The 23,992-nt window shown below is 42.6% G+C and overlaps 1 protein-coding gene across 3 annotated transcripts; it reads left to right on the top strand.

Moving 5' to 3' along the window:
* Positions 1-4,945: 4,945 nt before the first annotated feature.
* Positions 4,946-21,264, top strand: LOC131553689 (E3 ubiquitin/ISG15 ligase TRIM25-like). Of its 3 annotated transcripts, none has more exons than XM_058798526.1 (7): positions 4,946-5,682; positions 6,291-6,383; positions 11,007-11,240; positions 12,137-12,296; positions 19,000-19,143; positions 19,284-19,331; positions 19,555-21,264. In XM_058798526.1, the coding sequence occupies exons 1-7, from the start codon at positions 5,113-5,115 to the stop codon at positions 20,070-20,072; spliced, it is 1,767 nt and encodes a 588-aa protein (XP_058654509.1). In that variant the 5' UTR covers positions 4,946-5,112; the 3' UTR covers positions 20,073-21,264. The 3 variants fall into 3 exon arrangements, with proteins under 3 accessions (XP_058654509.1, XP_058654508.1, XP_058654510.1); XM_058798525.1 differs by having other exon boundaries at positions 4,949-5,682; positions 6,288-6,383; XM_058798527.1 differs by lacking the exon at positions 11,007-11,240 and having other exon boundaries at positions 4,949-5,682; positions 6,288-6,383.
* Positions 21,265-23,992: the final 2,728 nt, after the last annotated feature.

Genomic DNA, 23,992 nt, shown 5'->3' with positions numbered 1-23,992 from the left:
GTAAGCCATTCCCCCCATGATCCAAACATTTAGTCAAACTAGTTCCCAATTTGTTTATCTCCTTCTTAATTTTCAGTGATTTCTTCCCTTTTATTATTCAGTTTCTTCATTGCCTCTTCAGGGGCTGTATTATTAGAAACAGTTGGCTTCAGATATTACACAAACACCTCCTTTCTCCGCCAATAACCCAGTTTAATGTTTGTTTGTTTTGCCATGCCATGTCATTTTGCTAATGGGTTCTAGTTCTCTTAAGGTTCTCAATGCCTCATAATGTGGTTAACAAATGTAATTAGTCATTCTGTTTTCTTATCACAAGTTGTACATACAAATCTACTCAAGGCCTGATTTTAATTAATTGCTAACTTTACATTTTATTTTTCCAAGCATCTGAAAATGGAGTAATAAGAAGTGTTGCTGGTGCAATCTTATGTCCTTCTTTATCTCAATTGTCCAACAGTGTGAAATTGAGGTGCTTTGCTTTTGCCTTCTAATTGACTCTGGCCTTTGTTTTATGTGCAGTTATCCATCCTAAAGATCAAGGTGGGAATACCAGCGCTTCTAAATTAATGACATAACTATGATCAAAACCTACTGAACCTAGGCAATGCAGTGCCCCCTCACTATACTAGTCCAGTCCCTGTTTCAGTTAATTGTTAAAGTCAAGTAATTACGCCAGTTTACCTCCTTTTTATTTAATAATTATGGCTGCTGTTTGAGTGTCTCTCACCTCACTTGATGCATTTGGTCCGTCAGTCTGTGACAGCATTCAAGGGCCAGGTGTGGCGGTGGACATAGGCATTCGATTCTGGATGCTGTTGTCTCTCTGCCTCTCTTAAACCTGGCTTTTCATCAAGCTAAAGAGAAGGCAATTGTTCACGATAGCATTATGCTTTCTTTGTCGTTTCTGCTTTAACTCAGTCACTCTCCATGCCGGCCCCTCAGAAGTGTCAACTTCCTCTTTCAGGGGGCAAATGAAGGCCCATCAACCAATAGCTATGTTTCCATCCACCTAATTTTTTGTATCCTGGACTCAACTTGTCTGTACCAGGGCTCCAGACCGCGACTAAGACGGTCACATTTGCGACCAAAAATATTAATTTGCGAGTGAAGTTTTTGCTGAGGTCACCACTGGTGACTATATATTTACATGTTATGACTTTTTTTCCTGTTTGTTTTGCAATCACATCTTTTGTTATGTTCACATATTAAACTGAGACGATGCACATAAAAGTTTTAATGGAAAAAAAAGACTTTCAAACAGTCCTCATCTCTGCCGAAATGCCTGCTAAACAGCCCAGTAATCACAATAAGCTTTGTGCTTTGTTACTTTTTAATAAACAATGTATCAGCTTTAACATTCATAACAAAATTCATAAAATAAATACGGTTTTGGCACTCTTTAATGCGGCAGGCGCAATCGCTTTAGCCTCAGTTCAAGCGGCAAGTGAACCCATTATATCTTTCTCTACTATAGTACGAAATGAACGTGAATTAACGTCAAAAGGTAGGCTATTATAAAAGAGCCTACAGTACAACTTACTGAAATGTCTTATGTAATCGCTCATTCTGTGTCAAACTGCGGAAAACGTGTAAAGCTTGTAAACAATGTCATGTAACAATACATTTACCTCAGAATAAACATTGGGTATCCATAAGCTCATCAGTCAGCTAGAAAAATAACTAGGCTATAAAGAGGAGCATTTTGCTATATTTATTCGCTATTGCATATTAATATTTTTACTTAACCTGTTGTGTACATGAAAAAAATGCAAGAATGCAAGAGCTAAAGATAAAATTCAACACGTCCTTTAAAATTACATGTTACTAATGAAGAAAAACCGACTGGATGTGTGAGAGATTTGACAACATTTCTATAGGATGCATTGAGGAGGAGCCCAAACTAACACTGTAAAAAGCGATCAGTTGACTTTTCCTAAAAAAATGTAGGAAACCCGTTGCCTACAATAAACTTAATACTTGACAATTCTGAGTTACACTGAAAAATAACAGTTTGAAAACCTGGGAACTAAGGTTCACTTAAAGTGGGAACTAAACGTCTTTTCCAACTTGAAGTATATAGTCACGAAGAATTGTTTATTACACAGAATCTGTACCAATATCATGGACCATAATTATCACTTGGCCACTGAGTGTACACTTTTAATTGTTTTCTTCTTATAGGAGCCAATGGCTCCTTACTCTATTTTTTTGTCTGGAGCCCTGCTGTACATATAGTATGATTTATTAATAATTTGTATACTTTTGTTTGTTACTTGCGTTCTTTACTACAGCAACAGTAAACTCATGATGCATTGTGTTTTAAAAATCAAACAATTACGAGAAAATTAAGTTGTGATAACGAGAAAACAACTTTTATGTTGAGATCATGAGAAAACAACTTTTGTTATGTCGAGAAAATTAAATTGTGATCATGAGAAAACGTCCCGGGTCACACATGTAACCATGGTTCCTTGAGAGGGAACGAGACACTGTGTCCTCTAGTGGACACTTTGGGGCCTGCCGCCAGCAGGACTGGTGTCTGAAGCATGTGTGAAAAACTCCAATCCTATTGGTCCACGTAGCCCATGATGTCATAGGCTGGTGCCCGGAAGAATAAAAGGGTGTCTGCTGAACTCATCACCAACTTATTTGTTCTGAAGGAAACGTGAAACAGGTAGGTCAACGGCAAGGTGAGGGGACACAGCATGTGCAACCTGAGACGTTCCCCTTCTAGGGAACTTGAGCTGCGTCCTCTAGTGCAGCGGTTCTCAATTCCAGTCCTCACATACCCCAGCTCTGCATATTTTGCATGTCTCTCTTTGTTAACACACCTGATTCAGATCATCAGCTTGTTAGAAGTCATCGTGCATGAACTGTTCCAATTGACATGGTCCCTACACAGTGTCCATTGCTCCCTACTCCCTGAGCAGGGGAAATCCGTTGAAGTTTACTTCACTTGGGAACATTCATTCATGGATTTGCGCTGCGCCGCTGCCTGCTGCGTCTTCACACACAGACGAAACTTACTAGAGAAGCGTGAAGTGTGACATAATATACCTCTGTAAATAAATATAATTTAAATTAATGTCTCGCACACTTCTATGCCCTTTGAATGGAACATATACGTTCGTCTTGAACTGGAATCATGGCGGAATATCCTGTGATGTCCACTTCACAGGGCACTTACAGTCGAATAGAACAAACATCTGAAGTGATAAGAGAAACATACAAAATGTGCAGAGCGGGGGTATGCGAGGACTGGAATTGAGAACCGCTGCTCTAGTGGACACTTTGGGGAACGAAATGCCAACAATGCCATGCTGCGGCAAATGCCCGTCCACCTGGTGGGAGAGCACCAAGGAAGTGATAGACATACACCTAACCTTTCCTTAGAAAGGAGCCAAGCCACTGACGCGCCGGGCCATTCAGATAGCTTGGCAGAAATGGGGAACCCAGTTTCCCAGATGAAAGAGGGACATCCAATCCAAGTTAGGAACACAGCTATCCTCAGATAGCTATGCTATGAGAGATACCTACCAATACCTTCCCACAAAGCTACCCAGACCACAGAGAGTGGGCTATCTGCTTAAAACCCTAACAGGAGAGAAAGCACAGTCTAGGCAAAGGCTCAAGGAGACTGCTACTTAAAACCCCTAAGTAGGGGAGCAATCAATGAGCTGGCACATAGCTATTCTTGCCTTGGTTTCTCCATAACACCTTCACACTCGCTGACAAACAGATGGCTCCTTAAGACAACTAAAGTTGGTGAAGTGTTCAGCAGGTGCCCTTTTATACTTCTGGGCGCCAGCCCATGACATCACAGGCTACGTGGACCAATACGATCAGAGTTTTTTTTTTTATACATGCTTCAGACACCGGTCCTGCTGGTGGCAGTCCCCAACGTGTCCACAAGAGGACGCAGCATGAGTTCCCTAGAAGGGGAACAACTCTTGTTATGTCGAGATCATGAAAGAATTAAGTTGTGATCACGAGAAAACAACTCACTATGTCGAGATCACAAGAAAACAAGTAAGCAAAAAATGATAAAATAATGCATAGCCTCTTAGAACTTTCATTGATGAGAATGAATCATAATATGATCATAAAAATGTCTGGGACCGCTGGGACACAAAGGCACCTTTTTCCAGAGGAAAAAGTACAGAGGAAACTAACACTCAGGTGATAGTGCCCTCTTGTGTTGATCAGGGGGAACCACAGAGGCCTGATTTGTGACAGTTACACTGTCAGTGTGTGAGAGTGTGCACGTTTTTGTGAAAAGTCAGGACATAGATGTGTATAATGACGAGGGTATGACAGGTATTACAAGGTGAAGGTGACATCTCAAGACATTGACCCATGTCCCCACTTTTCAAAATGCTTATAAATCACTCAGAATGAGGTTTTTTTGGGGAAAGTTGAAATGCACAGTCTCCTGATAGGGGTAGGTTTAGGTGTAGGGTTGGTGTAGGGCAATAGCACATACAGTAAGTACAGTATAAAAACCATTACGCCTATGGGATGTCCCCACTTTTCACAAAAACGAACGTGTGTGTGTGTGTGTGTGTGTGTGTGTGTGTGAGAGAGAGAGAGATGTGTGAGTGTGTGTGTGTGTGTGTGTGTACTGGTATATATGGTTTATGAGGACACAAATGTGAATAATGACATGGGTACTACAGCATAAACATGGTTTGAAAGGACACTTCCTATGTCCCTGTAAACAAATGGCTTTAAAAAAACCAAAAAAAACATAAACTGTGTGCGTGTGTTTGGAAATTCAAAAATTGCTTGTAGTTTTGTGTGAGGAGTAAGTTTAGGTGAAGGGTTAGAGTAGGGGGATAAAAAATACAGTTTGTACAGTAGAAAAACCATTACACCTATGGAATGAACCCATAAAGATAGAAATACCAGTGTGTGTATGTATGTGTGTGTGTGTGTGTGTGTGTGTGTGTGTGTGTGTGTGTGAGAGAGAGAGAGAGAGAGAGAGAAATACCTGTTTTACACACATCACTCAAACACAGAAGCAGGAAACAGGAAACACGTGATTTCAGGGAAAGAGAAACTGAAGTGTAGTTGAGCTGTTGTGTGTTTGTGTCTCTGTATTCATGCAGCAAAATGGAAGAAGACAGATTTTCTCAGGATGAATTAAAGTGTTCAGTGTGTCTGGATCCCCTGAAGGATCCAGTGACCATCCAGTGTGGACACAGTTACTGTAAGAGCTGTATTACAGGCTTCTGGGATCAGGAGGATCAGATGAGAGTCTGCAGCTGCCCTCAGTGCAGACAGACCTTCAGTCCAAGACCTGCTTTAGCTAGAAACACCATGCTGGCTGAAGTGGTGGAGAAACTGAAGAAGAGAAAACGTCCTTCTGACTGTGACGCTGGAGCTGGAGATGTTCAGTGTGACGTCTGTACTGGAAGAAAACACAAAGCTGTCAAGTCCTGTCTGGTGTGTCTGAACTCTTACTGTCAGAATCACCTCGAACAGCATGAGAGTTTGTTTAAAGGAAAGAGACACAATTTGACTGAAGCCACTGGACGACTGCAGGAGATGATCTGCCAGAAACATGAGAAGCTCCTCGAGGTTTTCTGTCGCACTGACCAGAAATGTATATGTGTACTGTGCATGGATGAACATAAAAACCATGACACTGTATCAGCTGCAGCACAGAGGACAGAGAAACAGGTATTTAAAACTACACACTGATGAAATATTGTTGAAACTCTTTTAATATGTGTTTATATCTGCACCTATATGAACAGCTTACAACATACATACTGCACACTGCAGCGGAAATGATCAGCAGCTGCAAGAAGAGTTTCATTGTTTGCTGAAAAAAACAGCAAAACTTTATCAAAAAAACTTTATCAGTGTAGACTTTGTCTACACTGGACGCGATAAAGCGACCGTTGAAAATCATTTGAAATTTGTGTCAGCATATTAGCATGGAAATTTGTCGCACCAAGCAGCATCCAGTGTAGACAGCATCACTGATTAAAATGACTTCTATAGTATTTTGTAGTGCCGCTTGCATCCGGTGTGGACACGGTGTAACATTGGTTTTGCTTTGTTTGACAGAACTAATTGTGGGAGGGAGCTATCAAAATAGGGGTGAGACCCTTTTGGGGTAGGGGTGTGTTTGTTTTGGTGATTTCAAATATCAACACTGGCTACCAGAAATCGCTTACCCCACCTTTAACAGCTCCACTTTTACTTGATTCATCTGTTCACATGATGATTTAGTGCCAGTAGTTTTCTGTGAGATTCACTATCATGTGTTTGTCCTGCAGAAGCAGCTGAAGGAGGTGCAGAAGACGTTCCAGCAGAGAATCCAGCAGAGAGAGAAAGATCTTCAGCAGCTGAGAGAGGTTGTGGAGTCTCATAAGGTGAATCTGGAGGAGAAGAAAAGTTTGTCTCGGTCTCAGTTTAGACTCCTCTTTCAGTCCCACTGAAGGAACAGAGCTAGGAACAGAGAGCTGGGCTAGTTTGGTCTGGAGGAGTGTTGGGATGATGGTGTTGAAGTCCGAACTGAAGTCCACGAGATGTTGGAGGATGTAGTGCAGTCCCATGTTGACTGCATCATCCGCAGACCTGTTTGCTCGGTAAGCAAACTGCAGGGTGTCCAGTAAGGGTCCAGTGATTGCGTGCAGGTGTTCCTCCTCTGTTTCCAGGGCGACGCTGATGAGTGCTCAGGACACGCGTCACACTCCCCCCCCAAGCATCGTCCTGGTCCCGCGGAACAAAGGGGAGATTGGGGTCGGGTGGGGAGTGAACCCTGACAGACCTGCGAAAGCTGCCCAAATCCGCGAGAGCCCGTCGGCATTAGCGTTGGCCGTCCCCGCCCGGTGTCACACAATGAAGTGGAAGTCCTGGAGCGCCAAGAACCAGCGAGTTACTCAGGCGTTCGTATCCTTGGCCCGGGCCATCCACTGTAAAGGGGCATGGTCAGTAATAAGAGTGAACTTTCTGCCAAGGAGGTAATACCTGAGCTCCAGGACTGACCACTTGACGGCCAACGCTTCCTTTTCGACGGCCGCGTAACGTTATTCCGCTGGGGTCAGCTTTCGGCTGATGTAGATCACCGGGTGTTCCTCACCGTCCTGCACCTGGGAGAGGACGGCTCCCAACCCGGTGTTGGAGGCATCCGTCTGCAACAGGAAGGGGCAGTTAAAGTCTGGGGCTCGCAGTACCGGCTCCGAGGTGAGTAGCGCCTTCACTCGCTGGAATGCCTCCTCTTCGGTGGGACCCCAGGCAGGGGCGCGGGAAGTGGGGGTGCTGAGGTTGCTGCAGCACCCCCTGTTTTTTTCTGTGGGCAACTGTTTAATTGTTGGGAATGTAAAAAAAAAAAATCAAAAGACGGTCGTCAATTGTCAGATTCAGTGGCGCAGATGGTAAAGCGCGTGCTACCGTTCTTTTGACACGATCGACCGGGGTTTGAATCTGCCTTTTGGCTAACTTTTTTTCTCCCTTTTTAAATTTCAAATCACATCAGAAAAGCATTTATTTTTTAATAAAAATTAAGGAAATAATCAAAAAGTTGAACATAAAGTATCGGGTAGGGTTAGGGTAGGTGTAGGGAGAGCTTTTGTCCCAATAAGGTGGCTTCCATTTAATAATTTGAAATAAACTTACACTCAATAAGTTATTGCATACTATTTTATAATGTTTTACAATGCAGAGGTGCAGGTAATTGCCACTATTTGCAATAAGTAATGTTTTTCTCTAATGTTTTTCGCCACAATTAATCATACCCTTTTATTCAATATTTGCAATAAGTAATTAGCAGAATTCTTCTATTTTAACATAGAATAAATATAATCTAAAGCTGTTTGCACTGTGTAAATAGCATATAACTGAAGAATACTGCTATTTTCACTTAGTGTAAATAGCCTCTATCGCAACCCCCCCCCGCGCGTACAGCACCCCAACCTAAAACATCTTCCCGTGCCCCTGACCCCAGGGAACCTTCTCCGGTTGCCCCTTCCTGGTCAGGTCTGTCAGGGGAGCTGCTAAGGAGGAGAAGTTAGGGATAAAGCATCGATAGTAACCCGCCAATCCCAAAAGGCCTGTACCTGGGTTTTTGAGGTGGGCCGTGGTGCCGAGAGGATTGCTGCCACCTTCTTTTCCTGCGGTTTGATGAGGCCCTGGCGAAGTACTTAGACTTGTAGAGGGCCAGGTGACATTTTCGGGGATTGGCGGTCAGTCCAGCCCGGTGCAGCTCGACAAGCACCCTCCGCAACCGCTCCAAGTAATCCTCCCAGTTCTCTGAGTGGATGACGACGTCATCCAAGTAGGCCGCCGCATAGGACTGGTGGGGCCTCAGCAGGATGTCCATCATCCGCTGGAAAGTGGCTGGGGCCCCCGTGCAGGCCGAAGGGAAGAACCTGGTAATGCCAGTGGCTGCTGGGAGTAGAGAAGGCGGTCTTTGGTTTTGCTTCTTCCGTCAGCGGCACTTGCCAGTAGCCCTTGGTAAGATCTAAAGTGGAGATGTACCGGACTCTCCCCAGACGATCTAGCAGCTCGTCTACTCGTGGCATCGGATAGCCGTCGAACTCGGAGACTTCGTTGAGGCGGCGGAAGTCGTTGCAAAAGCGGAGGGTGACGTCCGGTTTTGGGACCATGGGCTGTGCGAGGGCTCTATTACCTCTAACCTCCAGGACCCGGTAAGGCCACTGCCTGACAATGGTTCCGGGTGGTGTGCGAACATCATGTTGGAGAACGTGGGTCCGCCCAGGGAGTGGGGAGAACACATGGGAGAATTGACCGACCAGATGTTGCAACTCCTTCTTTTGGGCAGCCGATAGGTGGGGGTTGACATCGACAACCACAGGGTCAGTGGTGGCCAGAGCAGCCAGCTGGGTCCTAGTCCCGACCCATCGCTTTAGGACGGTTGACATGGTATAGTTGATCCTCTTTCCTTCTTCCGAGCTGGCGTACTCGGTATGTAACGGGCCCCACTCGCTCGGTCACCGTGTAGGGTCCTTGCGACTTAGCGAGGAATTTACAGGCAGCCGTCGGGACTAAGACCATGACATGATCTCCTGGCTGAAACTCCTGTGGTTGGGCTGCCCGGTTGTAGTGGCGTTGCTGGGGGCTTGCTGGGCCTTCATGAGGTGCTCCCGGACTAATGGCATGACCCTGTCGATCCGTTCCCTCATCTCACAGATGTGTTCGATGGTTGATCGATGGGCGGTCGGCTGTTGTTCCCAGGCTTCCTTTGCGATGTCGAGTAGGCCGTGAGGCTGACGTCCAAACAAGAGCTCAAAGGGGGTGAAACCAGTAGAAGCCTGGGGCACTTCTCTGATGCCAAAGAGGACGTACGGCAGCATCTCGTCATCAGCGGCCACCCAACGGAGCATCTGCTTCAATATCTGATTAAAACGCTCGACCAGCCCATCGGTTTGAGGATGGTAGACTGTGGTCCGCAGTTGTTTCACCTTTAGGAGGCGACAGAGGTCCGCCATCATCCGGGACATGAACGGGGTGCCCTGGTCGGTCAATATCTCTGTGGGGATGCCGCCTCGACTACATAGGAGGAACAGCTCCTTAGTGATAGCTTTGGATGTGGCTTTGCGTAGGGAGATGGCTTCTGGGTAGCGAGTGGCATAGTCCACTATCACGAGGATGTGCTCGTGGCCCTGGGCGGACTTCGGCAGCGGCCCGACCAGGTCCATCCCTATTCGTTCGAAGGGCACCTCGATGATGGGTAACAGGATCAGCGTACTGGGGGGAGGGGTGTGAGGCGATGTCTGTTGGCACGTCGGACAGGCTTGACAAAACCGTTTCACCTCAGCATCCAGACCTGGCCAGTGAAAATGGTCTCGGATCCGCTGGATGGTGTTTCGTGCCCCCAGGTGGCCGGCCATCGGATGCGAGTGTGCCAGCTCCATCACGGTTTCCGTCTTCGACCGCGGCACCACTAACAGCTTTTTTTCCTCCCCCCTCCGCGGTGCGACACAGTAAAACAGGCCATTCTGGACAACAAAGTGGGGAACTGGATGCGGCTGTGGGTGAGTCGGGTGCAGATCCTTCACGATTCCCACCTCGACGGGCCAGGAGCCTCGAGCGGCCGAAATGGTGACGTGCCGAGCGGGGATCTGGCGAGTATCCCCATGCACACACGTGATGGGTAGGCGGGCTTTAGACTCCATCCGCGGGGGAAACACTGTCGGCTGCACCAGGCTGACCACGCTGCCCGAGTCCAGGAGCGCTTGGTAGGGTCGTCCATTCACCTTTACCTCCACCTGCGGCGCTTCCAATGGTGGAGGATGCAACCTGCCAGCCAGGCCCAGTGTGGTGAACGAGGAGGATCCGTGGGCATCGGCTCGTCCTGGGGAACGGGAACCGCCGGCCTGCTCACTGGTCGCGGGATGCCCTCTGGCGCTCGCTCCCCAGCCTCCGCCAGCTCGATGGCCTCCACCAGATCTCCAACGGTGAGCGGGTTCCGCATGCCGGCCGTTTGCCGAAGCGAACGAGGAAGGGCACGGAGGAGACGATCCGGCTACTTGTAGTGCTTGGCTACTTGGGCGGCGCTGTGACCAGCCAGCCCGTGCAGATTGCGTGCAGGTGTTCCTCCTCTGGTTCCAGGGCGACGCTGATGAGTGCTCGGGACACGTGTCACAGTATATATATATATATATATATATATATATATATATATATATATACACACATTTACATTTAGTCATTTTGCAGACGCTTTTATGCAAAGCGAATTACAGTAGGGGAATACATAAAGCAATTCATCTTAAAGAGGCAAACAGAGGAAGTGCTCATAATACCAAGTCTCAGGCATTGTGCAAATAAGTACAAACTAGCAAGGGAAGGAATAAATAAAGAGAAAGACAAAGTTTATATATATATATATACACAATATCTGTGTGTTGTTGTTGTTGTCTCTGTGGATTGGAAGCTTCTGTCACCAAATTCCTTGTATGTGCAAACATACTTGGCAATAAAGCACTTTCTGATTCTGATTCTGAAGCCTGAATCACTGTGTGTCCTAACAGCGCTCTGCACAGACAGCAGTGGAGGACAGTGAGAGGATCTTTACTGAGCTCATCCGCTCCATTGAGAGAAGCCACTCTGAGCTGATACGGCTGATCAGAGATCAGGAAAAGCAAGCAGTGAGTCGAGCTGAAGGACGACTGGAGCGACTGGAGCAGGAGATCAATGATCTGAGGAGGAGAGACGCTGAGCTGGAGCAGCTTTCACACACACAGGATCACATCCAGTTCCTGCAGGTAACACAGATCTAGAAGAACAGGATCATAGTGGACTTGAGCAGATCCTGCTGTGACACCAGACTCACAGAGAAACATTTCATGAGTGTCTTATTATATAATCATCAGTCAGACTCTCTGATAATCTTTTGAAAGAGATGCCGCTTACAAATGGCTTTCAGCTCTGGAAATCTCTTAGGAATCATTTCTCTGAGCTTTCTTCTGGAAGATATATTTAGCTCAAACACCACTTGTGCCACCAACAGTTCAAAACTTCACGTTTCCACTTTATACCTAATTTTTCCTTCTGATTTATGACATCATGGTGAAATCAGTGAACTTAATCGTACCGATTCTGAGTAACATTCAAAATTAGATAAGGTGATCCTCAAACCTGATAAAATTCAGTTTTATTGGCGTGTAACACATTGATAAATTTGACCATGAAGATACCTAACATGAAGTCAGGCTGTATATTAACAATGCTTCAGCGCAGAGAAACCAAACCAAACCTGAGCATGTTTTAAGGGTCCTTGTGAAGTTTTAGTGTCTCTAACCATTCTAAAGTTATAAATAAAGGTCAATCTAATCGTAGCCTTTGAGCTGCTTTTCCTGAGCAAATCTACTCAACCCTACAATGAGACTCCATTGATGTGCTTGAGCTGTTAGATGGGCATTTATGTTCTTAGCAGATGTTTTATCATCCAAATGATTTCCTAGAAAGTTGACGTAGAGTATTAGTGGCAAATACTAGAATCTGTAGCCATAATGTTATAGAATGAATATGAGAAGAATGAAGCTGATGCTGTGAAAGTGCTGGATTGAGGTGAGTTACTAAAGATCAGTCAAATCTGATGTTGGAGCAGGTTATTGGGTGAAGTGTAGAGCTGATGAGTTTTGATTTCTGTTTTCTGTAGAGTTTCCAGTCTCTCTCAGCTCCTCCTGAATCTACAGACGTAAATGATGATCTCTTCAGTTCTCTCGTCTCTTTTGATGGTCTGAGAGAATCTGTCCATCAGCTGAGAGACAAACTGGAGGATTTCTGCAAAGAGGATCTCAAGAAGATCTCAGACAGAGGTAAAGTCCTGGAGATTCATCTGCTCTCAGAAACCAGTCCATCATCATCTCATATCATGGAGAACATCATATTAGAAATGTCTTAAGAATGGATGCAGGATCATGAGAATCACATTGTTCATGTCTGTTGATTTCCACAGTCACATTCACCAACATCAGATGCAGATTAAGAAACTTTGGGCGATTGGGCTATAGCAAACCCAAGGGCCCTCTTCCTAGTAGCCTATCTTGGTGCCACAACGTTTTCTGCCAGAGGAATATATATATATATATATTTTTTATTTTTAAAATAGAAATGTCATATCTATATAATAGATTATATAAATATACATATTTAGATTATATGAAAATATTCCAGGCTAAAACATATTAAAAGCATAAATGCAATAACACCAGATATGAAGTCAACGAAAATTTGGCCCTAGAGAGAGACTTGGCCCTAGAGCCGATGCCCGAGCACCATCTCATCAGAATCATTCATCTGAAGTGACTGTCAACGATTCGCGTGCAGCTTATAGTCAGCTTATTAATGCTATCCAGCAGTGCCGTGTTATGAGAAGAAACAGAACTTAGCCTGCTCTGCAAGCCCAACTCAGGAGCACTTGCCAGAGGGCTCCATAAGCCTGAGCTGTAGAAGAGATCCAAGTGAATAATCTGAGGTCTACCTAAAACAGCCGTTCCACTCAGGGCGAAAAGGGGTAGAATTAGGCAGAAAGGATCCGCGCCTGCATCCAAATTGTAAAATCTAATGAAGATAGATGACCATCCGGCAGCCACACAAATCTCCCCGACATAGAACATTCTCTGAATGTTCAGGGAGCATGCATAATTCAGGCTGTCATATTAACTGTCTATAACTGCTCCCAGAAAGGACACTCACTGGGCCTCATTTATCAATCTAACATAGAAATGAGCACAGATCCGTGCGCACAAATCAACTTACGACAGAGTTCACGTGTGATTCATGAAACATTCGTATGCCGCCAATCTCATCGTACGAATGATCGCACGTTGATAAATGTGGCGGCAGAAAACAATCGTCATTTTAAGATCACGCCCCTAAAAACACCCCAGTTTAGAAGCCTTGCCCCTAGAGTTTACGACACGGAGAAACGAAACCCGGCCAAAAAGAGGAAGTAATCTCATGAAAGATAAATTGATCTTACTCCAAAAACACCCGTTAACCTTGTATTTGCAAACAATTAGGCTACATTAATTTATGTAATTTCTATGTATATTAAAATACTGGTAGCCTAAATATAAACATTATAGCCTATTTAGTTCCCCTCACTCTACAACAAATATTTTAAATTTAACAGTATTCAGAACAGAACAAAAATTAAAAATAAGTATACAATTATATTACTAATATAGGCTATATTGGCATTCATTATAAACAGCATACAAATGTCAAGCAAAACTGAAACGGCATTGGGCTCACGAGCCTGTCTCATACCACAAGAATCCAAATGTTTCCATTTTTGCCATAATGGTAACATTTGGTTGCTTAACTATTATTCATTATGTAGCCAAAACAAGGCTTTATATACTTCAATCATGTTCTAATATCCGTGTAAAATCCTTTACATGCGCAAAAATGTTTGTTTGGTGCTGCACGCTGATTTTACAACGGACCTTTTAAAATAAACAGTGTAACTTTTATGCTTGGTTAACTCCATTTTAGTTTGATGATGAATGGCCGAAATGTCTTTTTTTTTTTCTTTTTCTTTTTTTTAATCTATTAATTATATTATAGCCTATTATATACTGTATTTTGTGTGGTCCTATTTATTTTATTCCTTTTATAGACTTAATTTCTGTTTTTCTCCGTTCACAGAAGCGCTGCAGGTGCGTAATGCGTAGTTGTGTGAATCATGGTCTGTTGTTTACGCTGCTATTTGCGCATATAAAGCTAAAGCCCTGTATAAAACAAAACAAACAAAAAAAGACATTCTAATCTTACTGGTTAACGATCGACTAATGAGCTTCATTTGACAGTCAGGAAAATAACCTAAATTAACAACGTGAACGATAAGTTCCTGTTCTGATCTGGCTAACATCAGCCAGTTGTCGAGGTAATTCAAGATGCAGATTACCATCTGTCTTAGAGGTGAAAGAGCTGCGTCCCTGCACTTCGTAAAAGTGCGATCTCAAGAACCTCTGAAGCGAGGTGGCCTGCAAGCAAATTGGAGTGAGTAACCTTGTTCTATGGTTTTTAGAAACCAACCTGACACATCTGGGATGGCTGGGATTGCATGGTGGCGGTGAACTGGCCTTCGTAGGAGAAAAACTCTCAGAGAATGTAAACCGAGTGTGAGCATCCTTTGAAGGAGTTCCGGCATTGGCGAGAACTGACCCTCTCCTGTTCCTCTCAAAGTGCTGCGCAGTGGAAGCAGCCTGCCCCTGTGAGTGTAGCTTTAGCATGGGCATGGCCCAGACGCATTCAGTCATGACGTGGTCAGTGATAATAATCAGTGACAGCATTCTCTTCAATCTGCCTTAAAAGGGTCACGGCTCGTGACAGATGAGGGGCGCTAATCCTCATGTGTAAACACACTGACGGATCAAAAGTGCAGCGGGAAGAGTGAAGCACGTGGTACCTGTGTCGGCATGAGCTTACTTAATCCCAATTGCTCAGCCCCATGACTTCGGGGTCGCCTTCATTGAAGAAAGAAAGCTCCGTGACACCACCGTTTCTTTCTACGAGCTCGCTGAGAGAGGAGAAATGGGAGAGTGGGAGGGGTGGGGTCACCTTCATTGAAGAAAGCGATTTGTGAGCTAAGCAGGAACAAGACTGATGGTTTTGCAGTGAAAGCAGTCTGTCTCAGTGAGCGCAGCCTATTGTGAAACTGTCAGCGATACAGATACATCGGTGGCAGCATTCTACTCCAATCCACCAAAAAGGATTGAGCTGCTCGAAGTAACGAGGGGCACTGATCCTTATGTGTAAGCACACCGGCGGATCAAAGTGCTGGGGTTCCCTGCACAAGCCACATTTGCGGCGCGACATTTGCAACAACGTCCCTAGGAAATTTGCTCTTTTGAAGCACTGGATAGCTGCAGGGGAATGCTTTGGCTTCTTCCTTTGCCAGGGCTGTTCTACAGTGGTGAGCTGTAGGCTGAGCTTCTCCCTTCTTCAGCTTCCTCGCAGAGTCAAGATGTTCTCATTGCTGAAGGAGAAGATTTTGATGAGAAGGCGCTCTGGGCCGACTCTAGCAGTCGGCTTGCCCGTTCTGGCAGGCTCAAGTGCCATAGGTTTATGCAGCTACACAAACATTAAGAAATCAGGCTTCAGTATCAGAGTAAACAGTAGTTTCCCCATAGTGTCAATAAGATGACGCAACGGGAGTTCTTGTTCGATAGGGAACATTTATGTACAAGTAGTCAATAACAATAACCACTTTGTACAGTTTAACTCAACACTTCAGTTTACATGTTCAAGGCAAGGCAAGTTTATTTATATAGCACATTTCATACACAGTGGTAATTCAAAGTGCTTTACATAAAAGGAAGTGAAATAGTCATTAATAACAATAAATTAAAAATAATAATAATCACAACAATAAAAACAAAGTGATTTAAAAATTGATTTAAAAAGAATTTAAAACATTTAAGAATAGAAAATGATTATACACAGTGCAATCAGTTCGGACGTAGCACAGTGCTCATTCAACAAATGCACAGCTAAACAGATGAGTTTTGAGTCTGGATTTAAATGTGGCTAATGTTTTAGCAGATCTGATCTCTTCTGGAAGCTGGTTCCAACTGCGAGCGGCATAATAGCTAAAAGCGGACTCCCCTTGTTTTGTGTGAACCCTTGGTATTTGTAACTAACTCGATCCTAGTGATGTGAGTGGTCTGTTAGGTTTATATTCAGTGAGCATATCTCCAATGTATTTAGGTCCTAGGCCATTTAGAGATTTATAAACGATTAAAAGTACTTTAAAATCAATCCTAAATGTAACTGGAAGCCAGTGTAAGGACCTGAGGACTGGTGTGATATGCTCAGATTTTCTGGTTCTACTCAGAATAATGGCAGCAGTGTTCTGGATGAGCTGCAGCTGTCTAATGGTCTTCTTTGGAAGGCCGGTGAGGAGACCATTACAATAATCCACCCTGCTGGTGATAAAGGCATGAACAAGTTTCTCCAAGTCTTGACTGGAAACAAAACATCTAATTCTTGCAATGTTTTTGAGATGATAGTATGCTGATTTAGTTACTGCTTTGACATGACTACTAAAACTAAGGTCTGTCTCCAGAAACACCCCAAGATTTTTGACTTGGTTTTTAGTTGATTGACCCCTAGAGTCAAGGTATGCATTCACCTTGAGAACGTCATCTTTGTTTCCAAATGCAATGACTTCAGTTTTCTCCTTGTTTAACTGAAGAATGTTCTGGCACATCCAACAGTTTATTTCATCAATGCATTGGCAGAGGGAGTCAATGAGGCTATAGTCATTTGGAGATAAGGCTGGGTAAATCTGGGTATCATCAGCATAGCTGTGAATTTGGTTCTTTCTCATTATTTGACTTAGTGGGAGCATATACAGGCTAAACAAGAGCGGTGCAAGAATTGAGCCTTGTGGGACTCCGCATGTCATGGACGTCCACTTAGACTTATGCTCTCCTATACTCACATAATAACCTCTCCCTTCTAAGCATGACCTGAACCATTTGAGTACCATCCCAGAAAGCCCGACCCAGTTTTCCAGTCTCTCTAGAAGTATGTTATGATCAACAGTGTCAAACGCAGCACTAAGATCTAGTAGTACCAGAACTGATATTTTGCCTGAATCAGAATTGAAGCGAATATCATTTATCTTAATAAACGCGGTCTCTGTGCTATGATGTGCTCGGAAACCAGATTGAAAATTGTCCAGGTATCCATTTGAGTTTAAGTAGTTGTTCAGCTGATTAAAACCCACCTTTTCAATAATCTTACCTATGAAAGGAAGATTTGATATTGGTCTATAATTGTTCAACATTGTGTTATCAAGATTGCGCTTTTTCAGAAGGGGCTTAACAACTGCAGTTTTCAGGGAGTTTGGAAAAGTCCCAGAAAGAAGTGAAGCGTTCACCACTTCTAAGAGATCTGCTTCTAAACAGTTAAGCACACTTTTGAAAAAAGATGTGGGAAGTGTGTCAAGATAGCATGTTGACGATGTAAGGTGCTGTACTATTTCTTTCAAAGTTTTGCTATCAATTGCTTCAAAAACAGACATAATCACTTCTTTTTGAAATTGCGGTCGAATCTGTGTGACCTCTGCAAAACTAGAAGATGTGCCAATCTCCTTTCTGATATTATTGATCTTCTCAGAAAAGAAGGAAGCAAACTCATTGCATTTACTGTCGGAGAGCATTTCACTGGGTATCTGACTTGGGGGGTTTGTTAGTCTCTCAATAGTAGCAAAAAGAGTGTGAGAGTTGTTTAAGTTACTGTTTATAAGGTTTGAGAAGAAGGTCTGTCTAGCTGTGGCTAGTTCCACATTGAAAGCATGAAGGCTGTCTTTATAGATGCTATAGTGAATTTCAAGTTTTGTCTTCTGCCACATCCGCTCAGCTTTTCTGCATTGTCTTTTCATACTCTGAACTGCTGTTGATTTTCTCCATGGTGATTTTTGTCTGCCATTCTTCTTGCAGACCCTTGCCGGAGCAATATCATCAATAACGTTCTCAACTTTTGAGTTAAAAGAATCCAGGAGAAGATCAACAGAGTCTGCAGAAATGCTTGGTGTTAAAGATATAGCCTTCATAAATAGCGCACTGGTGTTCTCATTAATGCATCTCTTTCTGACAGAGACGGATCTAGATTCAGTGGTAACAGAGATCAATATATCAAAGAAAATACAGAAGTGATCAGATAGTGCTACATCCTTAATAACAATGGATGAAATGTTTAGACCTCTACTGATGAGTAAATCTAGAGTGTGTCCACGATTGTGTGTGGTTCCATGCATATGCTGAATCAGGTCAAAAGTGTTTAAAACAGTTATAATTTCTTTTGCAGTTTTGATTTCTGCATTATCTATGTGAATATTAAAATCCCCTGCAATAGTAAAACAGTCAAACTCTGAGGAAATCATTGATAACAGTTCTGTGAACTCTTCAACAAAGGCTGGAGAGTATTTTGGAAGCCTGTAAATAATGATAAACAGAATGCGTGGAGCACCTTTCAGCACAATACCTAGGTATTCAAAGGACAAATACTGACCAAATGACACTTGCTTGCATTGATAAACATCTTTAAATAGAGCAGCTACACCTCCACCTCTCCTAGCAGTCCTGCAGACACTTGTAAAATTAAAGTTAGGAGGGGCTGTTTCATTGAGGACTGTTGCACTGCAGCTGTCTTCAAGCCATGTTTCATTTAGAAACATAAAATCCAGGTTGTTTGTGGTTATTAAATCATTGATCAGAAATGATTTATTTTTTAGTGAGCGAATGTTTAAAAATGCTAACTTGATGGAATTACATTTTGTCTCTACAGCAATCTTAGATTGACGCATTATAGGCCGCAGATTAGATGGGTCAGCCGTACGGTTTGAGAAGGCCTTAGACTTTCTATCACGTGATAAAACAGAGATATAGAGCTATTCAATCTGGTTTCAAACCCTAACTGGGTTTAGGCGGTTGGCCCACTGGGAAAATTTTGAGTGCTCTCAATGGCCAGCCAGTTTAGGTCTGCTTTTTCTTTCCTCCACAGTCCATCACAGGTCCCCTCCATCTTTGGACCCTGGGGCTTCAGCTCTGCCTAGCCCTTATGTGAAACCTGCCCTGACCAGCATTGTTCCCAGGACCAGCAGGGAGGATTTCTCCACAAAGCGGCTCAAAAAGATCTCAGACAGAGGTAAAGTCCTGGAGATTCATCTGCTCTCAGAAACCAGTCCATCATCATCTCATATCATGGAGAACATCATATTAGAAATGTCTTAGGAATGGATGCAGGATCATGAGAATCACATTGTTCATGTCTGTTGATTTCCACAGTCACATTCACCAACATTGTTCCCAGAACCAGGAACGACTTCCTACAATGTAAGTCAGTAAGAAAACAAGCAGAAAAACTCACTGAGTGTGTTCATGTTCTTCTGTAGAAGGTGAAAGAGTTTTATAATTGATGATGTAAATGATGATTTGCACAGATATCTGGTCATCTGTACTGAGACACTGATGATACACTGAACATGAAGAGTTCAGCTACATGAAAAGATCAAACAGATTCATAATTCCTGATTCTGATGTGTTTTATCTCCATCAGATTCCCATCAGTTCACTCTGGATCTGAACACAGTGAATAAACGCCTCCTCCTGTCTGAGAACAACAGAGTGATTACTAACACTGGCACAGATCAGCTGTATCCTGATCATCCAGACAGATTTGATTATTGGGAGCAGGTGTTGTGTAGAGAGAGTGTGTGTGGACGCTGTTACTGGGAGATTGAGTGGAGTGGAAATATTGGTGTGTTTATATCAGTGTCATATAAGAGCATCAGCAGGAAGGGTTATGAGTGTTTGTTTGGACGTAATGATCAGTCCTGGAGTTTCTTCTGCACTCCCTCCAGATACTCGTTCATACACGATAATGTAGAGACTCGTCTCCCTGTAAAGTCCATCATCAGGAGAATAGGAGTGTTTGTGGATCACGGTGCAGGAACTCTGTCCTTCTACAGCGTCTCTGACACAATGAGCCTCATCCACACAGTCCAGACCACATTCACTCAGCCGCTCTATCCTGGGTTTACTGTTCATAAAGGATCATCAGTGAAACTGTGTTGATGAATCAGAATAGACTGCAGAGAGAGATTCTACCCATAATGCTTTGAGCTGCATGATAAATTAGTAACAGTGAGATGTTATAGTCTCTTCTTTTCTCTTCATGATATTAATACTGCAACTGAAATTCTGTCACTGAAATAACATGTCAGAATAAATGTGTGTAATACATCCTCATATAGATAGTATAGCAGCTCACTTCCTGTGAACACACACACACACACACACACACACACACACACTTAGAGCAGCTTCTCTGAATGTAATATAACCGTAATGTTGTTTTATCTTATGATTGCATGGTATTAAGGGATATTTGTCTTGTCATGAGTAATAGATCAGAGAATGTCTCCATTTCCAGGTTTTTAATATCCCAGGGTGATGTTGTGAAGCAGTAATTTAACATAGTTTTCAGTTCTGATAACACTTGTGTATGTTTCGATGCTCAGACTTCGAGTACGATTATGCAGGCTCTTTTTTATCATCATTTGTCTCCTGCTTTCTGCTCTTCTCTGGTTTCCTCTGTTAACCTCTCAGGCTGATTGAAGACTTTGAGTCACTGCAGGTTTAGTTTGAATGAATAATATGAATGTCTACTGACAGGATCTGGTATTCCTGTCATGGAGATTTAATCTTGTGCTTTTGGCGCAGTCGTCAGGATGTTGTCGCAATCTAACAGTGATATATTTTCAACATTTACAGGCACCACTGTATGATTTTATTGCTGTCTGAACCCAGCCGTTTCTTGTCTTTTGTTCTATTGATGGTTGTTATTCAATCTGGCTGTATCGCAATTATATCAGTATATTTAAAAAAAAAAAAAGAAGAAAAAAAAAGAGTAGTTTTGAATGTTTGAAATAGGCTATTATTGTATAGCAGATACGATAACATGTTAAAATATGTTATATACATTTATACAACAGTTCTTTACGGTACTTGAAACCGATTGGCTGATAAGAGTGTGACATTGGAGTGATAACAGAACTCCAACAACCGTTTCATGGTTTGTATCACTCCACTTGCGGTATTTCTCACATTCTCACGAGTGTAATGGCAGGCCTCTCAAATCCACTATAATTTTATAAATAATACTGTTTTGTGTCATGGATTGTAGTTTTAGGAGTTTTTTAGGCAAAAATGTAGTTGTTTAGTTTTTAAATATGCGGTTTGTTATTAAAGATAACATCTATTTGAAGATTTGTTTCAATGTTTTCGGGAATGTGAGCTCCAGTGCGTCAGCGGCCGCTCAGTGCTCATGGAGCCGCCGAGAGCAGCCTTACCTCAGCCAGATAAAAATATAAATAATAAGAAAAAAAAACAGATTACATAAAGAAAACAAAACTTTTTTTTTTTTAAGAAAACAAGCAGTTAGTAAATGAATAGTCTAAAAGGGGCAAGTTTTTTGTTGTTGTTGTTGTTGTTGTTGTTTTTTTTTATCTATTATTTGTTCAAAAGCAAATAGTTTAGGTTCAGGGCAAAATCTCATTACATTATTTTTTTTAATGTAACTTCAATGCTGTATATCAGAACACCGTCTTTGTACTTTTGACTGAATTGCCTAGTAATTTTCATAATGGCTGTTGTTGTTTATTAAATATTATTCAATACATAATATTTATATATAATATTTTATATAAATAAGAGTAGTATTTATCAATAGTACAGTATTGGGAAACAGTGTGTGTGTGTGTTTGTGATTGTGATTAGTTTCATTATTCTGCCATTAGATGGCAACAAGAGACTGTTTACGAGTCAGCAGTAAAGACTTTTATATTGAAAGCGACTTAAACGGGAAATTATTTTTACTTTCAACGACAGCTTGTAAGATACAGCCAAGTTGCACTGTCATCAGAAATCACCCTTAACAGATGAAAGGATAGTACAACAAAGATATCGCTTTCCTCAGCGGACATTCAAAATTATTTTATTGTGGATATGAGACTGAGCTGAAGAATGAATGCTGTATCAGATGCAGGTAATCACGATCGCTCAGTCAAGCTCTCTCACATAATACTCGACTCCACATAGACATGGGCCAGTATGAGATTCTCATGGTATAATAACCTTAGATAAAAATATCACGGTATTGCTGTTATAGCTCTAAAATATGTTATTTTTAAATGTCTGTGTAAAAAAATTACTTTTTTTTCCCACTGAACACAATATATTTTATTTTTAAGAAACGTATAGAACATTTTGGAACAGTAAACATGTCAGGCTAAATAATTAAAATAAATAATTGAATTCTTCTTAATTAAATTAAGTACAGTCACTTAAGTGAGCCTAAACCTGCAGCTCAACAATAACCAGAAAATAAATAAATAATTTTCTGTAAAAAAATAAAAATAAAATAAATCCTTATAAATGAAAAAAGAAAATGCAGTCACTTAAAGTGAGCCTAAACCTAAATGATGCAGGAATGTTCACCTTTCCCAGATTAAGTTTAGAACGGTGAGGTACGAGGATGTGTGCACATATACATAAGGAGAGAGAGAGCGCGAGTGTGTTACAAACACACACACACACAGAGGGTCTCTCTCCATACAACACTCTAACAGCGGAAAAGTTTGTTTTTGAACAGATATAAACAATGGCAGGAGGCTTAAAAGTATAGACGTGATACCAGCTAAATTTAATTATTGTACTAAATCGCAGAAACGTAGTACTTTAGTCTGCTATTCCCCGCTCTGTGAAGTAACGTGAGGGAGGAAACTAGCTGACGTTAGCTAGTTAATTAGCCATGTTATCTGCCTCGGTAGCAAGCCAAATAGTATTTATTTCAACACTGAAACAAACGGCGGGTGAGTGGGTCTCTGTCTTGATCAGGGGTTAAAGAGGGAGAAATGAAGATGACACAGATAACTTAGTTTATGTACAACCTGTAAGTATTTATTTAGCGATCGGTGCTAAAACATCATCTGTATGGACAACATGATCTCACAGAATTCCGTGTAATGTTCACGGACTTAATTAACCTCCGAATCTGTGGTGGCATCATGGAATCGCCGGAAATTCCGTGATGGGTTCACAGAAGTGATACCAATGTAAGTCAGTGACAGGCATCAGCCGTGCTCCACGCACGGAAACCCTTAGCATCAAAATGCCGACGCGATACTGGGGAATTTATCGTCATCATTATTGTTCAGAACTGGGTAGGTTTAGGGTAGGGGTGGGGTCAGGTACTCCAGTGAAAGTATAACTGCATCGGAGTCACTCTTTTTACGTGGTCCGATGCAGCGCTGGTGTTGAACCAGTGAATCCGTGCATGGACCACGGCTGATGCCTTCTGTGAGCCCATCATGGAATTTTCGGCGATTCCGTGATGCACCACAGATTCGGGGTTAATTAAGTCCGTGAACATTACACGGAATTCTGTGAGATCAGGTTGGTACATCGTTGTGATTAGTCTACGTTACCCGAAAAATTCCCATACGCAGACTTCATCTTTTTCGACGGGGGAAAAAGTTCCAGGGATTCAGCCTCTTCGGCCATCATCCTACACACAGATGACTCTCACTGACCGCTCGCACCAACCAGAGGAGCAGGGGTCGTGTGACTCGTTACGCTCTTCACTGCTCACAACTGAGAGAGTCCTGCACTTTCCTCTTTGACGACACGCCAAAAACTGCGCATACCGCAGAAACGGTATAAGGGAAAATTTTAGAGGTTTTGAAACCGTGAGTTTTCCAAACCGCGGTATACCTTGAAACCGGTTATCGTCCCATGCCTAACACCACATAATACTCAGTTTTTAATACAGTAATACAATAAGCTTTTAATACTTTCAGTAGGCTATTTTATACTAAAATTCCTACTATATTTGTTCCATTGAACTTTTACTGTTCTTAATTTGTCTCTGGATGGAACCTAAATTAACTCGGTATTACTTTAAACCAACGTTTTAGTTCGTATAAAACTACTCT

Source organism: Onychostoma macrolepis, chromosome 14 (genome assembly GCF_012432095.1).
Source record: "Onychostoma macrolepis isolate SWU-2019 chromosome 14, ASM1243209v1, whole genome shotgun sequence".
Taxonomy (NCBI): Eukaryota; Metazoa; Chordata; class Actinopteri; order Cypriniformes; family Cyprinidae; genus Onychostoma; species Onychostoma macrolepis.
The sequence above is the reverse complement of the archived record's forward strand: the minus strand, read 5'-3'. Positions and strand labels throughout refer to the sequence as shown.

Coding starts and splice junctions, on each gene's coding strand:
- LOC131553689 (XM_058798525.1), top strand. CDS start 5,113: ATGGAAGAAGACAGATTTTCTCAGGATGAATTAAAGTGTTCAGTGTGT. Junction 12,297..18,999: donor CAAGAAGATCTCAGACAGAG/GTAAAGTCCTGG, acceptor TTTCCTCCACAG/TCCATCACAGGTCCCCTCCA. Junction 19,332..19,554: donor CAGGAACGACTTCCTACAAT/GTAAGTCAGTAA, acceptor TATCTCCATCAG/ATTCCCATCAGTTCACTCTG.